Below are 21608 nucleotides of genomic sequence, written 5' to 3' on the forward strand. Positions count from 1 at the left end.
AAGAATAGAATATTCTTTATGTTGTGAGGAGCCTTTCATACTGAATGGAGTTTCATTTATCTTTGTCTTGAGAAAAAAGAAATTTATTCCACTATACTGCTACTATTTGAATTTTCTGTCTTGAAACTTAAGGTTATATTTTATAAAAGAGTAGTAATCCCCAAAGTCTTCTCTCCACTCTGAATTTTTGTTTGGGATTTGGCAGGTGAAAAAATTCCATGAGCTGTTTCTACATAAAATACTTTCTTGTGAGTGTCTTCTGTCTGGAGAGTCAAGTGAGACATTGATCATAAGTTGCTTGAAGACACAAAGACTCTGGCTTATCTACCTAGTTCTGCACATACTCTCCATTTAAGTGCATGCAAACCTCTGATGTGTACAAGAGGAAAAACTCTTTTCCCTTCTTTGTATTTTTTTTTCTTTTTTCCTCTTCCCAGTTCTTCTGCCTCTCTTAAGGTTTGGAAAGGCATGGGGAAAAATTGATGTATGAATTAGTGAAGTATGATCACTTAAGATACATTTAGTATTGCATATTTGTTTTTCACCTCTTCTTAGCCACTTATTTGTTCCTTTACATTGTGACACAGTTCCTGGTATTATTATTATTTTTTTTTCTCGTATATTGGGTCAGTAGGTGCTAGGAAAGTCCCCAGTCTTCATGCTGCTGGTTCTGGCATTCTGTGAATATCTTGGAATTTGCCAAATTTGGAATATTGAAAAATGGTTTCAACTGCTTGGCCATATCCAGACAAAGAAATTTCTATCATAAAGGAATTCTTTTTCCATCAATAACAATATTGAAAGCAATATTTATGAATATATAAAAATATGTGAGCTGTTGTGATGTGGTAAAATAATTAGCTGTAATGCTTATAATAGTGGCAAGTCATTTGAATCTCAGATCTGTTTCATACTAAATTTCGATTTATCATAAGCTATGTATACACTCTGTTCTAGGAATACTCAAAGCACTAGGTTCTTCATCCTAATTAATTTTGAAGAATAAAAATGAGCTGGAAACAGTGCTTTAGAGAAAATGAAAATTCCTGGTATAGTATTATAAAAAGTAATGTAGAGTTGATTATTATATGAACAGATTTTTTACTTACCTGGTTTTGAACTTGAGATTTGCTCAGTTAAAGTTACAAGATTCATACCTCCTCGTATGTATTTCATAGACAAATCATTGTATTTTTCAAGATATCAAGATATTTAAAATGGTTTTGACTTAAGTTGAATATATGAAATGAGTGGTCTCTAAAATTTATTTTTCTTTTCACCAACAGAAGAGTGTATTCAAGGATCAAATGGAGCTGATGTTACAGAATCATGTATTTCCTTTGTTCATGTCTAACCTGGGGTACCTCAGAGCTAGAGTAAGTTCACGAATTATGTCAACTTTAGTATTTGCTAAATACTTTCTTTCCTTTGAGTTTAACTTCATTCTGAGTGTCAATGAAAGAAGTAAAGCAAATATATTGTAAAAATTCAAATAGTTATCTTGTACGTTAATTTTTCAACATTTTGACTTAGGAATTGAACAGTCAGTTAATTGAATTGTAGGAAGGTCTCTTACATTGTTGTTTACATTCTCAGTCAAACTGAAGAATTTGAGCAGTAATTATGACCGTTTTTTGATTATTTTTCATTAGTATCTCAATAACTACAGCTGTTGGACAGCTGTGAAGAATAGGTAGAATTTTCACAGAGTTTTGAATGTAGCTTGAACAAAATCCACAAGTGCCCGTGAGTCATAAACAAATGGTTAATTTTCTTTTGTTTATTTTCTGATATTTTTCTTCTGAAGGACCAGAACTGTAAATGCTAATTTTGTGCCCATGGATTTATTGGATTTCGGGGAAGGAAAGTAAAGAACTAACTGACTGTAAAAACAGTTATGCATTACTGTATGAATACATTGCGATCAAAAGAAAAGTAGTCCCTAACTTGCCTTTGCTTTTTTTCATGCAGTCCTGTTGGGTACTTCATTCATTCAGTGCTTTGAATTTTCACAATGAGCTGAACTTGAGGAATGCAGTAGAGCTGGCAAAGAAGAGCCTGATTGATGATAAAGAAATGCCTGTCAAAGTAGAAGCTGCCATAGCTCTTCAGATGTTAATAAGCCACCAGGAGCAAGGTAGGCTGCAGTGATTCATCAACTGTAGTACTGATTTCTTTATCTCTTTATTTTTGTAGACGATGATAAGATTTGTGCAGATTTATCTAAACATTTTTACCATTTAAAGACATAGATTTTGGAACATTTCATCACATTCTGACAGCTTCACTTATTCATTAGCTACTGTATACAGCCCAGAATTCTAATGTCAAGTTTTTATGTTGGGTTTCTGCATCAAAATCGGTATCAGAGTATTTCACTTGATTAAGTAAATAGTATCCATCTTTCATTTCCTTTAATGAGGTGAAATAGCATCTATTTATGTTTTTTATATCATTTTTATGAATGAGTACTTCCTGTGTGTAAGGGCGTGTATTCCTCTGAAACAGTGGTTGTTTTCTGTAGATGGCTGTAGGATGTGCAGTCTATTTACTCCATTAGTCTGCTGGTTATGTGCTGTATCAGTGCTTTGGGTAGGGCTTTTTGTTTTTGTTTGTGTATGTGTGAATTTTAATCTTTTTAAAATTACTTCACTGGAGAGCAGTCAATTACCTAGCAGTTTTGAGTATATTAGTATTTAAGGATAACTGATTTCATTTAGTTTTAACTTCTTTTTTTTTTTTTTAAGCTAAGGAATATGTGAAGCCATATGTAAGACCAGTTATGCAAGAGCTCTTGCACATTGTTAGAGAGACAGAAAATGATGATCTTACAAATGTAATCCAGAAGATGATCTGTGAGTACAGTCAGGAAGTAGCTACCATCGCTGTTGACATGACACAACACCTGGTAAGAGACAATACTAAAGTTACTGTCCAATCACAAGCGTATGCTTGGTTTTGTAAACTTCTTATTAACTCGGTTTGAAGTGCACACTGTTTAAAATAATCCCTGGGAAGGTCCACCTATAGTATTCACCATACTTTGTATTTCAGTCTGAAGCATCTTTAAAACCTTTTCAGAGGCTTTCAGAGATGCTGAATTTTGCCCTTGGTTTTAACGAGTCAAGTTCTGACTATTTAACATTTAAAATGTTATAAAATAACCAGACTTCTCAAAAAAAATTCATTTTCTATATTCATTTTTCAAAACCAAGAAGCGTATTTTTCAATACTGACAGCTCTTACAGACAGGGCACTGCTGGTTTTGCCTTAGCTATCTTGTTTCTACATGAAAAATGAAGAATGTGAGTTGTCTTTTGAATGTCAGATTGGTTGTTTTTCTTTCATAGGCTGAAATATTTGGTAAAGTACTTCAGAGTGAGGAATATGAGGAAGTGGAGGACAAAACAGTTATGGCCATGGGTATCTTGCACACTATTGACACTATCCTAACAGTTGTGGAAGATCACAAGGAGGTGGGATATCCTTTTCTACATCTTTTGTTCCTTCATGCCTTTCATTCATGACAACAAGCATTTTTGTGGATGTGTTGCATCACTTGACTCACATGAATGGAACATTTACTATAGCAGGATGGTGAATTAGTACCAAGTGACCTCTGAGAAATTTGAATTTAAAGCCTAGTTTATTTCTGTTTTCTTAGTTTTTCAGCTTTGCTCTCAGCCTTACAGGGAATTTATATCCTGAGTGTAAAATCTTCAGCCCTTATTCTGGTAAATACTTCATTGGATAGTTATTACAGAACGTTAAATGGTCATTAGGATGTAATATTTTGCATATGGGTAACTTTTTGCTAATGGTGACTCACTTTGTTATTCACCTAGCAGTTTCTTGGATAGGATTTCTAGGAATTGGTCTTTTTGGTGGTACAAGTCTACATTTCACATATTCAGAGAAAAAAAGAGATTGTTTCTGCTTGTAGCCGGCCGAGGTAGGAAGAACTTCAGTGACTGGCAAGAGAGACAAAGTCTGTCAGTATCTGAGCCCAACTGGCAAAAAGCACAAAAGTGCTTTGTCCTAGTTTGTTCTGCTTCTTTCAGCTTACAATGAGAAAGTTTTATTGCCAATGTGAAATCTGACTATGAAGCTTATAATTTTAAAAATTCATCCGTATTTTTTGTGTGACCATCGTGTTCCTTTGGATTTGAACACGTCTTTCATTCCTTTACAAGAATCCCTTGCACCTTTTGAAAGCTAGAATGAAATCTGGTAGCTAAACTGAACATCAGGAGAGGTAATCTGAAACGGATCTTCAGGTTTTAGCCTAGGAAAACCTTTGGAGCTGGAGTATTTATGGTATCAGCTTAGCAGCTTGTTTTTCTGCTATATGAAGAGCAAACTAAAATACTGTGCAGAGTGCTCTCCTCAGGATCTTAAATCATTTTAGAAGTGATATAAATGATATGCAAACGATAAATGAGGCTGAAAACTCCTTAGAAATCCCTTTCCCTTTTATCATTAACTATGCAGAGAGCTTAGAGGATGATCAGCTCTAAGCCATGCGTCTGAATCAGTCGCCTGAAGGTATGTGGATGAATCTGTGATCACATGCTTAAGCCCTTTGCTGGAAGGAAATGCAGGAAGCCTGACATCTGCAAGGTTTTGCGTTTAATGAATGACTAGTGGCAAAACCACGAGATGCCTATACTGGAGGCTTTACTTAGGCTTTACTTAGACTTAGGTTTTACTATAGCAGTGTGGCTGTATCATTCTCCTAATTTGATTTCATTCATAAAAGTAGTCTCTCTCACCAACACGAGAAGGCTGAATAAGTTATCCTCTCAGTTTAAAACTGCCCACTCCATTGTATTGTACGTAATAGCTTTTGTCTGGCTTCAGTGCAGTTTTTTTCTCCCAAATTCTACATGTTTCCCTTTTGTTGAGCCTGGTCTTTCTGGGAAGCTCTCCATAGATCTTAAGCAAAAGCATCACTTCCTTTCTTTTTTTCAATCCATTCTTCAAAGAAAGAATTTGGACTGAGGCCTTATTACCTCAGTCTGAGTACAGTGTTTGCCTCTTTACATTGTATCTGGAAAAGGACAACAGGCACTGTTTTTAACAGGATCTGCAGAATAATTTTTAAGTTAAAATTCTAAAAATAAAGAAAAATGCCGCGACAAGCTTTAAAGTAATACAGCTTATTGAAAAATTGAGTACTCACACCAGTGAGACTTTACTTCACAATCATGTGATTGTTATTAAATTACTGTCTTCCTAGATTTTTAAATAAAATCCTTTTTTTTTTTTTCAGATAACTCAACAGCTGGAGAGCATTTGTTTGCAGATCATCGGCCTTGTTTTGCAGAAGCATGTTATAGGTATTTTTTGGAGCTAATTTTTAGAAAAAGATTATAGGTTTTTACATGAAAAAAATCTTTAATTATTACAAACAGTACTGTCATCCTGGACAGAACTTCATCTTTGTTTATTTGCTTCTTTAACACACAAAAGCAGAAGATGCAGTTCTCATTGTAGTTCCTAGCTAGCTATGTTAAAAGACAAAGTCTACAATTACTATTTTATGAAGGGGAAATTAGTAGATTAAGAAAGTAAAAATATTTTGCAGTAAGTCAAAGCAATGTCTTTAATGTGTTGCTAATACATTTTCCCAGTGTGTATTTATAATGAGAAGCAATGCTTATTGTTGTAGCTACAGCCAACATAATGCTTGTCTAAAAGAGTCTTTTCCAATTTGTATTATTTTTTTTCCATGTTGACATAGTTACTAATTGCTGTCTTCCAATAGTTATGTGACGCTTTGGGTTTTGAGATATTTACAAGAGAGACTCTTTTTTTACAGGTTGTTGTTTACAAAATCTTTCTCCTTTCCAGAGTTTTATGAAGAAATTCTTTCCTTGGCATACAGCTTGACATGCCAGATGATTTCACCTCAAATGTGGCAGCTTTTAGGTGTTCTCTATGAGGTTTTCCAGCAGGATTGCTTTGAATACTTTGCAGGTATTTCCATTTCTGTTCTGTTGATGTTTCAGGTGTTTGGGAATTCATCTCCATAACCTGCCTTACAAAGGTTGCTCCATGTGATATGTTGGTGTAAAGTGATCGGGTGCTTGAGTTGTGCCCTGACCATCTGTGTAGTGTAGGAGTATAACAGGAGCATATCTAGCTTGAGAAGTGTGTTCAAATCTGTCAGTATGATCGGTTATTGGAGGAGGTCCTGATAAAAGAAAGCTGAAATATAGTTGAAGGGGAACTACAAATTCATAAATTAAAATGTAGTTCCATTCTATTTCTTCTCCTGAGAATGCCTTCTGCATTGTGCTCTTTACAAAGAATTCTGCTAGAGTAGACTTTAGCAATATTTGAATTTCCAACCATGTCCAGGAATCTGTGTTAATGAATCCCATTATAGGATTGCAGCTTCATTGGTTAGCAGTTTTATTGATTAGTCTGTAATTTCTTTTTTTGTGCTCTCCCTCTTCTGCAGATATGATGCCTCTCTTGCATAATTACGTGACCATTGACACTGATACTTTACTGTCTAATCCAAAGCATTTAGAAATCATTTACGCTATGTGTAAAAAGGTAAGGCTTCTGATTCTTACTGTTGTGCTAATCACTGGTACTTAATTATCAGATTAAAAGTGACCTGAACATGCCAGGTAGTGGCCAGTCATTTCAGAGTGAAATGAAGTTTGGTCTCGTCTCAGTTCCGAGTCGCCACAGCAGCTTCAAACTTTTAAGTGAAACACTTAAAAAAAAAAAAAAACCACCAAAAAACAACCAATGTGCACAAAAATGTGTGGGAGAAAGTTGCTGTGCTGTTGTTTGTGTTGGCACTCTTCTATGAACAGCTCTTTTGGTAAGCAGAGGAATTAATGATGTCTGATTTCTTTTGGTTGTGTATCTTGTGATTGGATTCTTTTGTTGTCAGCTAGGTTATGAACTCATTTGAAGTTCTTTATACATTTTCTTTTTTCCCTTTTATACTCTTTCTGTTCTGCATAGAAAAGTATGAGATTATACTGCAGTTTTTTTTTCTCATTTAGGGCATTATAAAGTCTTAGAAGCACAGATTGGTGCTTATAAGCATCTATCTACTTGCTTATTTTGATGAGATTCATGGGGATTTAATGTGATTGAGAATTCTGCTGCCCTGTCAGGTTTGATTGACACTGTCCATAGGCTTTAAACATACTGGGAAAAAAGTTTCATGCATATGCACGTGTACGGAGAGAGATTATACACATCTTGTTTTTAATCTGAAATTAGCCTAGAGGTAAGTCCTCACTTTGCCAGGCTGTTTATCTGCCACTGCCTATTAGAACTGAAGTCACAAAGAAATAGAGCATGGTGAACATCAATGATTATTTATAAGAATATTTTCTTAGAAAAGGAAAAAATAAAGGACTTATAAATATCACTAACATGAAGAAGAAGCAACAACAATTTCTTCTGAATTTTAGCCATTAGCCACCTATCCTCATTTATATCCTGTAGAGGTGAGATTTGTCATTCTTAATTTGTCATAAAATACAGCATGAATATACATATATGCCATTTGGAGGTTTGATTTCTGCATGTACGAAAGCACTGGCATTCATAGTTGACAGTGATTAATACCAGTAAACTAAATTGCCATTTTCATTGCTAGGTATTGACAGGAGATGCAGGAGAAGATGCAGAGTGCCATGCAGCCAAGCTCCTAGAAGTAATTGTTCTTCAGTGCAAAGGACGGGGTATTGACCAGGTGATGCATGTTTGACAAATTCTCTCTTTTGCAGATTTCCAGTGCTATGTGTATAATTCCTGTGAAAAGCAAGTGGAATCAGAGAATTTTAGGGAGATGTAATAAGTAGGAATGAGGAGAAATACAGAAAAGTGTAAATAAGTGTACATAGTGTTTTTGGTGCTGAAGATAATTAAGCATGTATGTATGTATGATTGTAAACTGAGTGGTAAAGGTATAGTATGATGTGCACAATTGCCTTTTTTTATTTTTAAGTGGAATCTGAAAGGGATTCAAGTGAATTGTATGCATTTACACTGAAGAAAGAGTGTGGTGGAAGACTGAACTGAGCACCACAACTGAATTAAAACTGATATAATCTGAACTGGAACTCACAAACTGAAACATTCATAATGCTTCTTTAACTAACATACAGCATAAACCTACATATTGAAATATATGTAGATTTTTATTTCATTGTGTAGAGCTATGTGCACACTCACTTTTTCAACCCTCACTCGTTTCAAACTTTTGTAAGAAATCTAACATCACATTGCATTTATTAGGAAACACTTCTTTTTCTTGCAGATTTAGGTCATTTCAGTTTCTAAAGCCTGCTAATTTTTAAATTGTTGGATATCTCTGTCCTCAGTTTCTTTTCGTAACCTTTTATCACACTAAAATTCTGCCAAATGACTCCAAATATTCTCCTCTGTGCCGAAAATAACGTTGGCAATTTTTAACTCATAGAAAGGTTGTTTTTCAGAAGGAAACGAATCTTATGCATTCTTAGGATATACCTGGACTTCAGTTAGCCCTGGAGGTCAATTCAGATAAATGTGTTTAAAACTTTTTTACAATCTGGCAACATGTGTAATACCTGATCTTTTTTCCCTATTTCTTTCTTTTCCCAGTGCATTCCACTCTTTGTGGAGGCCGTTCTGGAGCGGTTGACAAGAGGAGTTAAAACAAGCGAGCTTCGTACCATGTGTCTTCAGGTTGCCATAGCTGCACTCTATTACAATCCTGACCTACTTTTGCACACCTTAGAGAACATCAGATTTCCACACAACCCTGAGCCCATCACTGCACAGTTCATAAACCAGTGGATGAATGACACAGACTGTTTTCTTGGGCAAGTATTGTCTGTTTGTATTTTAAAAGTCCTTGATTCTGACTTATTCTCTTCTCGTACTCAGTCATGTAGATGCAACAGATCTCATTCCCTGTCTGTTGTAAATAACATTTATCCACACCAGGTCTAGTTACTATGATACTAATATAAGGGTCCTATGCATATTTATTTTTTCTTGGTCTTTTGAGTTACATGAGTGTATTGAATTTTCTGTATTGAATTGCAACAATACAAGAGTACAATACGAATTCTATTTCAGGATTCTTCAAGTTTCTTGAGTATAAACTATCAGACTTGGTATTAACAAAAATTCAGACTAGAAATTAGGAAAAAAAAATATTTAATGTGAAAGTGAAACACTGGAACAGGCTTCTTAATGAAGTGATTGATGCCTCATGCCTGTCAGTGTTCAAGAAACATTGGACAGTGCCCTCTTTAGTATGCTTTAACAATTGGTTAGCCATGAAGTGGTTGAGCAGTTGGACTGGATGATCTTCGAAGGTCTGTTCCTCTTCCCCTCCATGTTCAAGTGCAAAACAGGTAAATGTGGGGAGAAAAAAAAAAACCTCTTCTTCATTATAACAGAACTAGTGTATATTATTACAAACATTCAGACCTTTTCTGTTGCTATGTATAGGAAGTATCTACAGCACATCCTATATCTTGACATAAATACACACATCGTCGTTTAGACATTTAGAGAGGTTTACTTGGGTTGATGACAAAGTAGGCATAAAGTACCCAGTCCTTCACTTCTTTTGGAGCACCACTGGCTGAAAAATGACATCTTTAAGTCTGTCTCTCCTGCATCTTTTGATAATATTACCATTAATTTTTAAATTACTTTTGAAGCTGCCGACTTTAGAAAAGTACGAGAGTTTTACTATCAGGATTTCCACGTACTCATTTTTTATGGCTGAAGAAAGTTCCTTGATATTCAGCTCCTTATGTTGTCATTTTTTCTTGTTTTGTACCGAATGCTGAAAGCACACAGAGGCAGTATGAAAGCAGATATTCCCTATAGGTGGTAAACTTGTCATTCCTTTTTAAAAGAAATAAAAATGAAAGGAATTTATAGCCTTAAACAGTTCATCCAGTGAGAAGCCAGTGAGATCCAGAGGAGAAAAATACTATTGAGCTGAATACTTTCCAACTTCAACTACTTCTGTATGCTACAGCTTAACTTTCAGTTCTTTTGTGTTGCTTTTCAAAAAGCATTAGCTTCTGCAACTACTGTTCAACCAAATTCTTTTTCAGAGCTGAGACAAAAGTTGACAAAGCCTATAAAATGAAACACAAGAGATTATCATGCTAGATTCTGCTCCGACTATGAACTTGAATGGCAGCTGAAGATCAAAATGTATCTCTTTGATGCATTGCTACCAGCAGTGAAATAAATATCTGTAACGTCGCTTAAATCTAAAAATTGCTTTTCTTTCAGTGCTGCCTCCTCAGTGGGTGGCTTCCAGGCATGGGGCTTTTGCTGTAGTAGTGCTTGTCAAGCACTATGATGTGATACAAGTGACTCCTCCCTTTCTCCCAGAAGAACAGGACTGCTTCCAGAAGACCATTTGATTTTAATAAGGGTTGTAAGGGTCGTCATCTGAAAAGGCTTAACTGAACAGGAATAGTTAGTTGCAAACAAAATCTGGCTTCCTTGCTGCCCTTCCTTGGGCCTTATTTTCCTCAGTGAAGATACTAGTGGGCACCCTCTCTTGTACAGTTCTTCCTTCCAGCTGTCATTCAGTGTTGTTTCAGTTTAGAGTTGGGTTGCTTTCCAGTAAGAAGCAGTTTTAGGCTTAAATTCAAGTCAGTTGCTGTGATCACAGATTGTGGAGAAGCAGGAGAAGAACGAAGTAGATCCACCTCCAGGTGTGAACCTCACTGCTATTTCTTCATCAGCCCTGCTGACAGTCTGTGATTTACTGGTTGGTAACAGTGTCTCTTTGTGATACTCACACCACATGACTCTCATGTCCCTTTGTCCTTCTCCTCCTGTAAGTTCATAGTGCCATAGATCCTACTCTGCCCAGGGGTCTAAAAGGCAGTGGGGTTGTGTGTGTGTGGATGTTCTCATGCTGGAGAGTGGTGTTTGCCAAAGTATGCAGTATTTCTTCAGCAGTACTTGTGAACTCCTGGAATGGAATCCATGGGAATAATACATCTTGCTGTGGGGAAAGGCAGTTAGAGTCTGATAAGTAACTGCTCTCCCATGTTATTAAAAACATGGAAACTATTTAAAACTGTTTAGAAATTTGAAATGTTAGGAATGATCAAGGCAAGGAGATCTCAAAACTTATTGCAAGACTGCATAAATCCGTATGTCATTGTGGATATTATACATCTGTGAATGTGTGCCCACATACTCTAGTATACAGTGTTTATTTGTATCTGAATATGTTTTCTATGAGTACTTCAAATTGATGAAGGGCAAGGGACTGAAAAAACATTTATCAAAATGTGTTCCTTGCTGTTTTACACCTTTTCCTTGACAGCCTGAAATTTGGGTGAGATTTCTGCATTTCTTATGCTTATTCTTACACTAAAAATTCTTCTGTGGCAACTGGAATGAAAGGAAAATGTAACTTGTTTTAAAAAATGAATAGATATTTTAATTTATCTGTCTATCTAGTTAGTTAGACTAGGAGGATTTATTTGACAGGAGTTAAAACCATTAGAAATCCTAGTGTATAACATCCTAATCTTCTGTAGGTCAAAGAAGGATGGTTCCAGCTTTGCAACTGGCTAATTACTTGCAGTTTGTCCAGGAAACAGATTAATGTAATGGAAAGCAAGTTGATCCTCACATAAAAGGAGCACAACAAACCAGTAAGGGAAAGGTAGGCTTAGTGATTCCCCTCTGAAACACTTTCAATACAGTTTTAAACTACAAAAGATCTTTTTTTTTTTAATCTTGTACTGGAGGAAGTGTATTAACTACAAAAGAAAGCCCACAGAGTACGTTAAAACCAGACCTGGTCAGGAGTTGTGCATTGCACTGTCATGTGTGACTCCAAAGACGTATGTTTAGCACTCCAGGCTTGCTATGTCTGTGAGGCAGCAGAGTGCATGATTGCTAGGGAGGACTAGTGAGTCAGTAAGTGTACATCTCCAAGGACAAAGTAAGGAGGAGAATTGTATCCAGACAGCTTTGTGCATGAATGGATACTGAAACCATTCTTTGCTATTACAAAAATATGTAAACGACATAAAATTCTGCTTCAGTTGTTCAGGTCCTGTTGATGTTTGATACAGTTGTGACATTGGAGTGCTGAACTTCAGAATTGTCCTGCTGTTTCTCTGTGCTGACACGTGGATGAAACAAGTCTCCTTCTAGCTTAGGTTCACTAAGGTGGCTCAATGCCTGGATGTCCTGCTGAGTCTTCTAATAACATGCTCATTCTAAAGGCATGTGCTCATTCTTACAACTTCTCTGATTAGATGCTTGAAAATGGAGCATGACAAATATAGTGCACTTTCTGGCTATTTGGGCTACTTCCTAATAATGATTTCCTTTTAAATCACAGTGTGTGAATCTTCCACTTACATTAGCTGTCCAGAAGAGATAATTTAATATGAAGCTAAGCCACAATTTACTATAATTTTAAAATTATTTTTCCTGTTGTGTTTTGCAATTTGCATTATATAACAGCAGTTTTCTCAAATGTATTCTAAAAGGTAATTCCATGTGTCATTATCAACTCTGTTGCACGTACACACAAAAGAAGTCTTATTGCTTCCCCATGTCAAGATGCAGTTTAGAAGTCTTTCATATGCATTACAGAGCTTGGATCAAACTTGCATGAAGGTGCTGGCAGAAAGAGAGTGTAGAGAAAGTTCTTTCCTTTTGTGCTTGCAATAAGCACAAAAGCTCTTGCCCAGAAGGCTGTACCTCATTCATAGGTGGCAACATCTTTAGATAGAATTTTATTCTTCATGACATTGGTATGTGAGCAGGAGGTGAGGAGTTTGTTTTTGAGACAGATAAACTGCAAGGAACTAAGGAGTTTCAGTTTTTTCATGTAACAAAGGTGAAGGCAGACTATTCCCCTGACTCAGTTTCCTTGGTTGTTTTGGATGCCTTCTGTGCTCGGTTCCTTTCGAAAAGGAACTACTGCAGCTTGCAAGTGATGGAGTCTTTGCCCACTTGCATTTTGGTGCATTTTTCAACATGTGTAATGTAGCAGCCAAACCCAACAAGATTTTGTGTCATTTCATATGCTAGGCAGTTTCGTTTTCCTTGGAAAGATCATAATGTTATGCATGGTTGTATATAATTTATCATTATCATCAGCTACTCTAAGAATGGGATGACTTTGTTAAGCCTTACCAGGACTAGCAAAGTAGGAGGTATAATGAAGTCCTTCCAGATCTGCATTCTGATCCAGATCCAATCCTGTTGTTTAAGCACATGTGGAGTTTAGAAAGCTGTTATAGATTATTGTTATAATACAGGATCACTTGTATTACTTGAAGCATATAATGAATTAGTAGCATATTCTATGGGATCTTTGGTAATGGAAGTTGTAGTGATTTTAAAAATTATATTTCTGTATTAATTTTTGAAGTGGTGGATTGAACTGGCTGTTTTCTCGTTGCAGTCTCTGGTGCTCATTCTGTTAGTTTCTTCTGTTGCAACTTGCATCCTCTTCATTCCAAAGTAAAACCAATTCTGTAACAGAAATATCTACTGAGATTCTGAAGGGTGGACGAAAGTATTCAGAAATGCTAAAAGAGAATAGCCTGTTTTTCACCCTGCAGCCCTGTTGCAACTGTGCTGGTAATGCCGTGCTGCTGCACAGATAAAAGACTGCATAGGATTACCTGATGCACAGGTTTAGGGAGAGAAGAACCTACACAGCAGCCAGCTTTGGAGATCTGCTTTGTTTTCTGCAGGTCCAGATGAAACTTCTTGCTGGAGCTGCTTGTCCTGTAGAGAGTTAGGACAGAAGCTGTCAGCATCAAATGGAAGCATTCAAAACTTTCCAGCCCTTAATAGAAAAACACCATAATGTTAGAGAAAAGCTGAGTGCTACTGGTGCTTCCTGCTAAGGAGGGCCAAAGACTATCAGTAGAGGCAGTTTAAGCTCTCTATAGAGTGCTTAAATACAACTAGCCCTGTGGCACTCTATAAAAGCACCCTGCAATTCAGTGTGGTCCTGCTTGTCATTACTCTTCACTAATAGTCTTTTTGCTAATTTCAGTCCCTGCTGCAGAAGTCCTACGAAAGCCAAAGCAAATTAATTTTCCATTATACGTAATATTGATAATCTTTATCAAATGGTTTATTAAAGACCAGACTCTACCTAATTATTAAACTATTTTGTTTAGCATTACAAACTTTGCATTTGATAATCATAGAATCACCGAGGTTGGAAAAGACCTGTAAGATCATCCAATCCAACTGTCCACCTATCACCAGTAAACAGTTCTTCCAGGAATTTGCATATTGCTTGATAGGTATTTAATTGTTACTAGACAAATGCTTTCCAGTGGGAAACTTGCATTCAGAACAAAAGAAATCACGTGTGTAGGAGTTTGAACATAGACTTTGAAGACTTTCTCTGTCTTCTACCATGCTGAGTGCCAGCACTTTAATACTCCTTGCAGTGAAATTCTGTTTTTATGTTTAATGTTTGTGTGTTGTTTTAGACTCCATGACAGAAAGATGTGTATAATAGGACTGAGCATCCTAATGGAGTTACAGAACCGACCACCTGCAGTGGATGCTGTGGCTGCTCAGATTGTCCCTTCAATCCTCCTCCTCTTCCTGGGCTTGAAACAAGTTTGCGCCTCACGAGAACTCACAGAACACGAGGATCATGCTAAAGATGATAAACACGTTGCAGAAGATAATGGTAAAATCTCCCCTTTTCACATTGTGGATTTTGTCTGGATTTAATTTAAAGGGGGTAAGAAATTGCAGTTCACTTCTAAGGCTCATTAGTCTGCTGAAAGTAAATAGTAAATACAAACACCTATCGGGTGCTTGTAAGATCACCTTAGAAATGGACTTTTCCTCCCAGAATTTAATCAAAATGTTTCAACGTATCATAGGTAATACTTTGTGAGTGGATAGCATTGGTTCAGAAGTAACAACAACACTTGCAAATCCAGTTTTCTGGGTTGTGAATGTACTCCATCTTCTAACATAGGCAGCAGGAAGTTTCCAGGGCTCCAATGGCTTTATTCTTGATTCCTGGAAAGAAGCTGTTCCTAGTACCCAGCTATTTAAAAGAGCTATTCTAGTGAACTTTGAAGAGCATCCTTGCAAGTCTTTGTCCGAATGGAATATGGCACGCAGTGATTTGCAAAGTGGAGGCAACAGACGTTCCTGGAGTAGAAGAGCTTCTCATTGCTTATGGCTGGCAGAAGGGAGAAAACATCCAAAGAGTACACTGCAGTGAGAGTTGGGGGAAGTGAATTTTGTGCAGTGTTGTGGGCTGATAAGTGTGGCTTTATCTGATTTGGAATTGGAGATTGCTTGAGGTCTGAAAATCAGAGTGGGTCTAAGTAGATAATATAATCCTTTAAAATTTCACGATTGTTCTGTACTGGAGCTACAGAATTCCTCGAATTGTGTAGGGGTACATACAGTATAGAAGCAGTACAGAAATTACCAAATCTCCACCCTGTGATTCAGTCACTCTGCTTGTTGCAGATATGGTCATTTTATACTTTATATCCTGTTAACACAGGATAAAAACATAAGAACATGAAGGTTTGGAACTGGGGAGGGATTTTATTTTAACCTCCGTTATAAGTCAGAAATATCTTTCCTTAAATAAGAAATAGCAATGTGTGGAGTTGCATGTTGGAATTGATTATAATTCAGGATACAATAATTGTTTCATAAACAGAATGGGAGATAGGGCTAAGCAAAAGATGGAATTTTGGGTAAAGATAGTGATGGGAGATTTTGTCAAAGATAAATTTACCAATTATTTTGGATTGCACAATAATTGCACAAAAGCAGTGTACACAAAAGAAGGACAAAGATGCCAGTTTCATATTCCCCAGGTGTTTTTAGAAACAAAAGTTTAACTAAAGATCTTGAACGTATAAAACATTTTAATAGCTTATTTTTCCACTTCTGAGATTTTGGAGGAAGGTGTTAATAGAGGATCTTCTTTCCAACCTGAAATGAGATTTATTAATTGTTTTTCTTTTGTAAGTCATTGTTTCCCAGTACTTTTTAAACACTGCTTTATAAAACACACGAATGCTTTTGCAGAAGAGATACCAAGTGATGAGGAGGAGACAAATGAAGTGAGCCAGGCAATGCAGGAGAACCATAGTGGAGGTGGAGACGGAGGTGGAGAAGAAGAGGATGACGACGATGATGATGATGACTGGGATGAAGATGCCTTGGAAGAGACTGCTCTTGAAGGGTTCAGCACACCTCTTGACCTTGAAAATGGTGTTGATGAATACCAGTTTTTCACACAAGCACTTTTAGGTATGTGTGTGCTAGTGGGTAGAATGATATGATATGATGAAACAGCTTGCCTGTCATCATTGGGAAAAGCCCTTCTCTTTGTTTCTAATAGTAATTTAGATTATTGAAACTGGAAATGCTTTTTAATGTTAGTCCTAAGATTTTTTTTCACTTCCAGGTACTGCAAAAAATAGGTGGCAGTAAATACAGTTAGAGATAAATTGTCTTCATGTTGTCTTTAAGAACTTTTCAACCACAGCCTAAATAAGTGAGACTCGGTCACTAGAGGGACTCCAGTATATATAAACGTTTGTCACTTTCTAGATATTAAAGTGATAATGGAAAACTTGTTTTCTTCCTTTCCTGTTTGTCTAGTCCTGCTGCTTTTAGTTTTGATAAGAAACTTCAGTTAATAGATTTGCTTCATCATTGTCCATGAATAATGGCCTCACTGTTAAATTGCTGTTTCAGAAAGCAGAGAATGTAATGAGGTTCTCCCCAGATGGCTTGTTTACAGTGGGGATGCTGTGCTGAGAAACTGACAGGAATCCTGAATCTTTTACAGCGCGAGTTCTGCTTGTTTTCCCATGTGTTTCATCTTATTCTTCTGAAATTACCTTGCGGTGTAAGCTGATAATCACTTTCCATCCATTCCTGTTCTGACAGCGGTGCAGAGCCGAGATGCTGCCTGGTACCATTTGCTGACAGCACCGCTGAGCGAGGATCAGAAGAAACAGTTGCAGGAAATTTATACATTAGCAGAGCACCGGCGAAATGCTGCAGGTAAGTCTCTTCTCTGGGGCCATTTCAAGTGTTGCAGGGATGGTGGAACTGCATCTAAGGTACAACAACAGAATAAATCTCCGTGCTCATTACCTTTTGGTAATGTCTTACAGAAGGCTTGAGAAGCATAAATAGGATATTGTGCTTGTATTATCCTTTGAATGGAAGTGTGTGCTATTCCGATGACCACTGCTTGTAATTAATTATCCTCTTATTGACATATGCTACTGTTAGAACAGGCTATCAACTTGTTTTGCACAACCTGACATTTGACATGAAAAGCAATTTAAGGCCATAGCTCGCTGTCTGCCTGTCACTGGATGAAGATTACTGTCGAACATTGTGTTTAACAGCTCTGTTAGTTTTCTGCTGCTACCATTGCCTTCAGAATCAGTGTACTATTCTGGGTGTTTAGAGTACTTGCATCATGAAAAAATAAATTCACATTAAATCAAGACGCATGCAGAATAGCATGAGATACAGTTGTTCTGTAGAGGACGAGTTGAAGAGGTGTGTGTTTATGCATTTATAGAAAAACTAGGTGTGGTGTAATTTATTACTGTCACTGCAGTTAGGAAACAAAAGTTTTTTACACAATTTTGTATTATAAGATGGCTAGTATTATCTCTGGCAAAAGTGTTCTCTACAGGCTATTGCTCATATCCTTTCTCTTCTTTGAATTCTAGAGACTAAGACAATAGAACAGCAAAGTGGCTACACATTTGACAACAAAGGACTGGTCATAGCATTTAACTTTGCTGGAAGTACTCCCGGTGGAAACTGAAGGATCAACTACGAAGGTCAATGAGAAGGCTTTCATCATTACATTTTCTTAAACTCATCATGACTTCTGAGTGATAGGGGAGGGTAATTTAATGCTGCTGAAGGTTTTCTGAAATATAGCAGTGTGCTTCCCCCACCAGAATGCTTTTTCTAACCGGCTACTGTAATTTACAAATTCTTGTGGTGTTTTTATAATTTTATGGACTGAAAAGGAAACATTTGTCCTCAAGGAACCTGAATGACTGGGAGGGGCCAGGCTGCATCTAATTGAGTTGCACTTCTCAGGTTTTTTGCTGTGCAGAATTGATAGATTCATATGGATAACAGTGCCTTCTGTTGTACATGGATTGCCTGAACAAATGGATTTTTGGAGTGCATTATAATTTTTTAAGTGTAAGAACATTTCTCGATAACACTGTAAGCCTTGGTTCCGTGTTTTGCTGTCATCTGCTTTTTACTACACCATTTAACTGTTTGTTGGTTGTATACCTATTGCTGGATTCAGAATATGATCTCTTCCCAGTTTGGTGCAGGCCAGATGTGAATAGGGAAGTGTCTGCTGGAGTTGCAGAACATACACTGGTTGTGTCGGAGTGTCTTAACAAAATTGCAGATTTTCCCTTGATGTAGTAGTCTTAAATTATTTCTCTTAGATACGGAATCAACTCACTTGAGTTATGATGGCACATGTGGCAGTTGGCTATCCTAAATCTACATCCACATTACCTCCTGCCTGCACAAGTGGCATGGCCCTCTCATGTAGATGTGCTACATGACAACTTTTTATTTCCACTCTTTCTGTTGCGATCCTATAACCTGATTTTCTGTTTTTATTCATTCATTACCATTCCAATGGTAGTACTGAATGCATAATGTGGTACAAAATTTTTACAGTATTTTATTTATCTTGATAGGAGAAAAACAGTTGTGGACTTGCTTTTTACTGTTACACTTCGGTGATAAAATTTCTGGTCTGCATTCCATTTGGCTGTTCTTTTTCAATGCTGAAATTTTGTTATCAGCCAGATTTTTTTTTCATGAGTTTCAAAGGCTGATTTCTCATAAATTGAAACATATATAATAGGGTTTTTTTCTTTTTTGTGAATATGTTCATTTAGTGAGAAACTTAGCATTATGAGAAACCAACAGCAATACTAGGTTGAGTGGGGCCCCTTCTCTAGCTCTGTTGGGGTCTCAGTAATGTAGCCAAAATAAGTTGGGGTGCTTTAGAATGTGCAGTTTGAATTGAAGATAAAATGTTCAGTGCAGATTTTGCCTCTGTGTTATTTTCTATAAGACTGAAAAATATTTACAAAGCAATTTTAAGCACACACTTATGATGCAATTCTTTAGAGCATTGACCCAACCAGAAAGTTGTAGCCCTTTCCCATACACTATCAGATTTTTAAAGATTATAGATAATTACAGATCGCTGGCCCTGCAGTGTGCTGAATCTTTTTTTTTTTCAATGTCAAAGTAATTCTAGTTCAGTCTGATAGATCTGAAGCTCTCTGTGCCTTGGCATCAGGAAAAGGCCATAGTGATGCTGCTTTTTCCTTGCCCCATACTCTGGAATCTTCTCAGTCTTGAATTCATGGCATAGAAGATTTCACTCTGTTTTCCTTGTTCCTCCACTTTGGTGTGAGACTTAATTCCAGCACTGTTCTCTGATGCTGCCTTTTTTTTCCACAGCGGCTGCAGAGTAAAAGTGTTTCATGTAGGCTTTTCACTGCTATTATTCACTTAATAGCAACAGTGAAAATTTCCCAGTTTTAGGTCTGTTGTACGTATGGAAAACAGTGAGGACTCCAGGGACTGCATTTTCAGAAATGAAAAATACATTGAGCTGCATTGGACAGGCTCTTACAAGTTGAACAGCAGAGGGCAGGAAGGCCAGGAAAATTATAGGTCACTTTTGCTGATTTAGCCTGGAGGTATACTTTCTAAATGATAGGATGGTGTTGCATCCACTTTGTTGGTGAGTTTCTCAGAAACCGTGGAAGTTTTTAAATCTTGACAAATTTAAGAAATGTTTTTTGGAAGTTGGGGGTAAGAACAACGTCTCTCCTATCTGACAACTGAAGTCAAGTATTAGGTAGGTAAACTGTTTGAGACCTTTTATTATTTTATTTAAAAAGAGATTGTTGGACAGAATTTCTTTCAAAACCTGATTTCCTCTTCTACGCTGGCATGCAGAGTAGAAGGGGGATTTATTTTTCTTCTGCTAATAAGGTTGCTTGCACAATCACACGTTAATAGTTAGAAATTAATGTATTCAAGGAAAAATCTGCTTTTGCATAGCATCATCTCTGTGTCACTCAGCTGAACTGTGGCTGCTCCCTGGTTCTGCTTCTTGTATACTTTTCAAGTCAACTGCCAGGAAAATTTCAGCCAGATGTTTCTTATAAGGGGTTTAATCAGCTGCATGGAGTCGGGAATCTTTGTTGTCCATTTCGCAGTGGGGGTCAGAGATATGTGAGGGGACGGCATGTAAAAAGGTTGAATGCCCTTCCCTTCCCAGGAGATTCACGAGCAAATGTTTCTACTGGCAAAAGCAAATGTCAATTGTTTCATTTCTTTTCTTGAAAAAGGATTCCACCCAAAAAGATTTACTGGGCTCTAGCCTCCATTTTAACATATGGTTCTCTTTTAACATGATAAATATCCGTTTATACATGATCATAAATAGGTAGTGGATTTTAGGGATTTCTTTCTGAGTTGTGTCCAGCTTTGTACTACATTAAAAAGAGAGTAACACAAACGTGCGTTACTGTCTGAGTTTCAAGCCAAGACAATAATGGGATATCACATACCAGCGTTGGTCAGCCAAGCATGATGGCCACTGGAAGCATAGAGAATCGTGAACATATTGTAAAATAAATTAAAAAAGAAAAAAAAAAGAACTGCTGAGAACTGACCAGTGTTGCTCCATGCCCATGTTCCAAAAGTGCGAAGGTGACTTATGGACATCGTGAGGGCTTTACATATGAAATTAGCATTGTGTTGGTTATAATCACATCAAATATTAATCTAAATAATAACTTTCTTTTCCAGATTAAATTAACCCATCCTGAGTATTGAATTGCTTATGCTGTTTTGTCACTCTTGAGAGGAAAATAAGAATCACCACGTGTTTGGGCTGCCTCTTTTTGCTCTCCTTTCAAAGTCAAAGTATTTGATTTACCTTCATACAGCAGCAAAATCTTTCAACAAAATGGCCATCTCCAGGTAGAGAGCAGAATATCAAGCTGAAAACAAGTCTTAAAAAACATAAAAACAACCTTCCTTATGCACACAGTCAGATTGAAGTAGAAGTAGATGTGCTTTGGAACACAAGTCAAAATACATAAAGAACGTTACACAAAATGATATTTTGACATTCTTGGTTTTGGAGGGAAAGGATGTCTGCATGAGACATGAAATGAACTACTTTAGGACATGCCATTTGCCTATGAAGTCCAGGCAGTTTGTGGTTCTGGATTCCATCATGCACTGTAGAAGACAGAAGGTAGGACTGTAAAGAATTTTATTGTATTATCTTTTTTTTTGTTCCTTTTACTATAGAGCAAGTGTCTGTATTGAGACCTGTGAGCCAAAGGAATCGTAGACAACATGAATGATTAACTATCTTTTGTTTCCAGAATACTTTTCAGCCTTTTTTCTTTCCTCATTTCCTTCCCTTTGCCAACCATTGTTAGCAGATATTTCAGGGGATATACAAAATATTTGAAAAAAATTAAACTTCTGCAAAATGTGTTAAA

The 21608-nt window shown here is 36.8% G+C and overlaps 1 protein-coding gene across 1 annotated transcript in view; it reads left to right on the forward strand.

The window, feature by feature from the left end:
• IPO8 (importin 8) overlaps positions 1-21608 on the forward strand; it is a 38155-nt gene extending 16547 nt beyond the window's left edge. The window contains exons 12-24 of the mRNA XM_019611599.1: positions 1287-1376; positions 1972-2137; positions 2748-2908; positions 3351-3476; positions 5273-5339; positions 5854-5979; positions 6467-6564; positions 7634-7729; positions 8623-8843; positions 14496-14701; positions 16078-16302; positions 16948-17064; positions 17751-21608. Of these exons, the coding sequence (XP_019467144.1) occupies positions 1287-1376; positions 1972-2137; positions 2748-2908; positions 3351-3476; positions 5273-5339; positions 5854-5979; positions 6467-6564; positions 7634-7729; positions 8623-8843; positions 14496-14701; positions 16078-16302; positions 16948-17064; positions 17751-17848 (1797 nt within the window). The 3' untranslated portion in view covers positions 17849-21608. The remainder of the gene's footprint in view (positions 1-1286; positions 1377-1971; positions 2138-2747; positions 2909-3350; positions 3477-5272; positions 5340-5853; positions 5980-6466; positions 6565-7633; positions 7730-8622; positions 8844-14495; positions 14702-16077; positions 16303-16947; positions 17065-17750) is intronic.

Source organism: Meleagris gallopavo, chromosome 1 (genome assembly GCF_000146605.3).
Source record: "Meleagris gallopavo isolate NT-WF06-2002-E0010 breed Aviagen turkey brand Nicholas breeding stock chromosome 1, Turkey_5.1, whole genome shotgun sequence".
Classification (NCBI taxonomy): domain Eukaryota; kingdom Metazoa; phylum Chordata; class Aves; order Galliformes; family Phasianidae; genus Meleagris; species Meleagris gallopavo.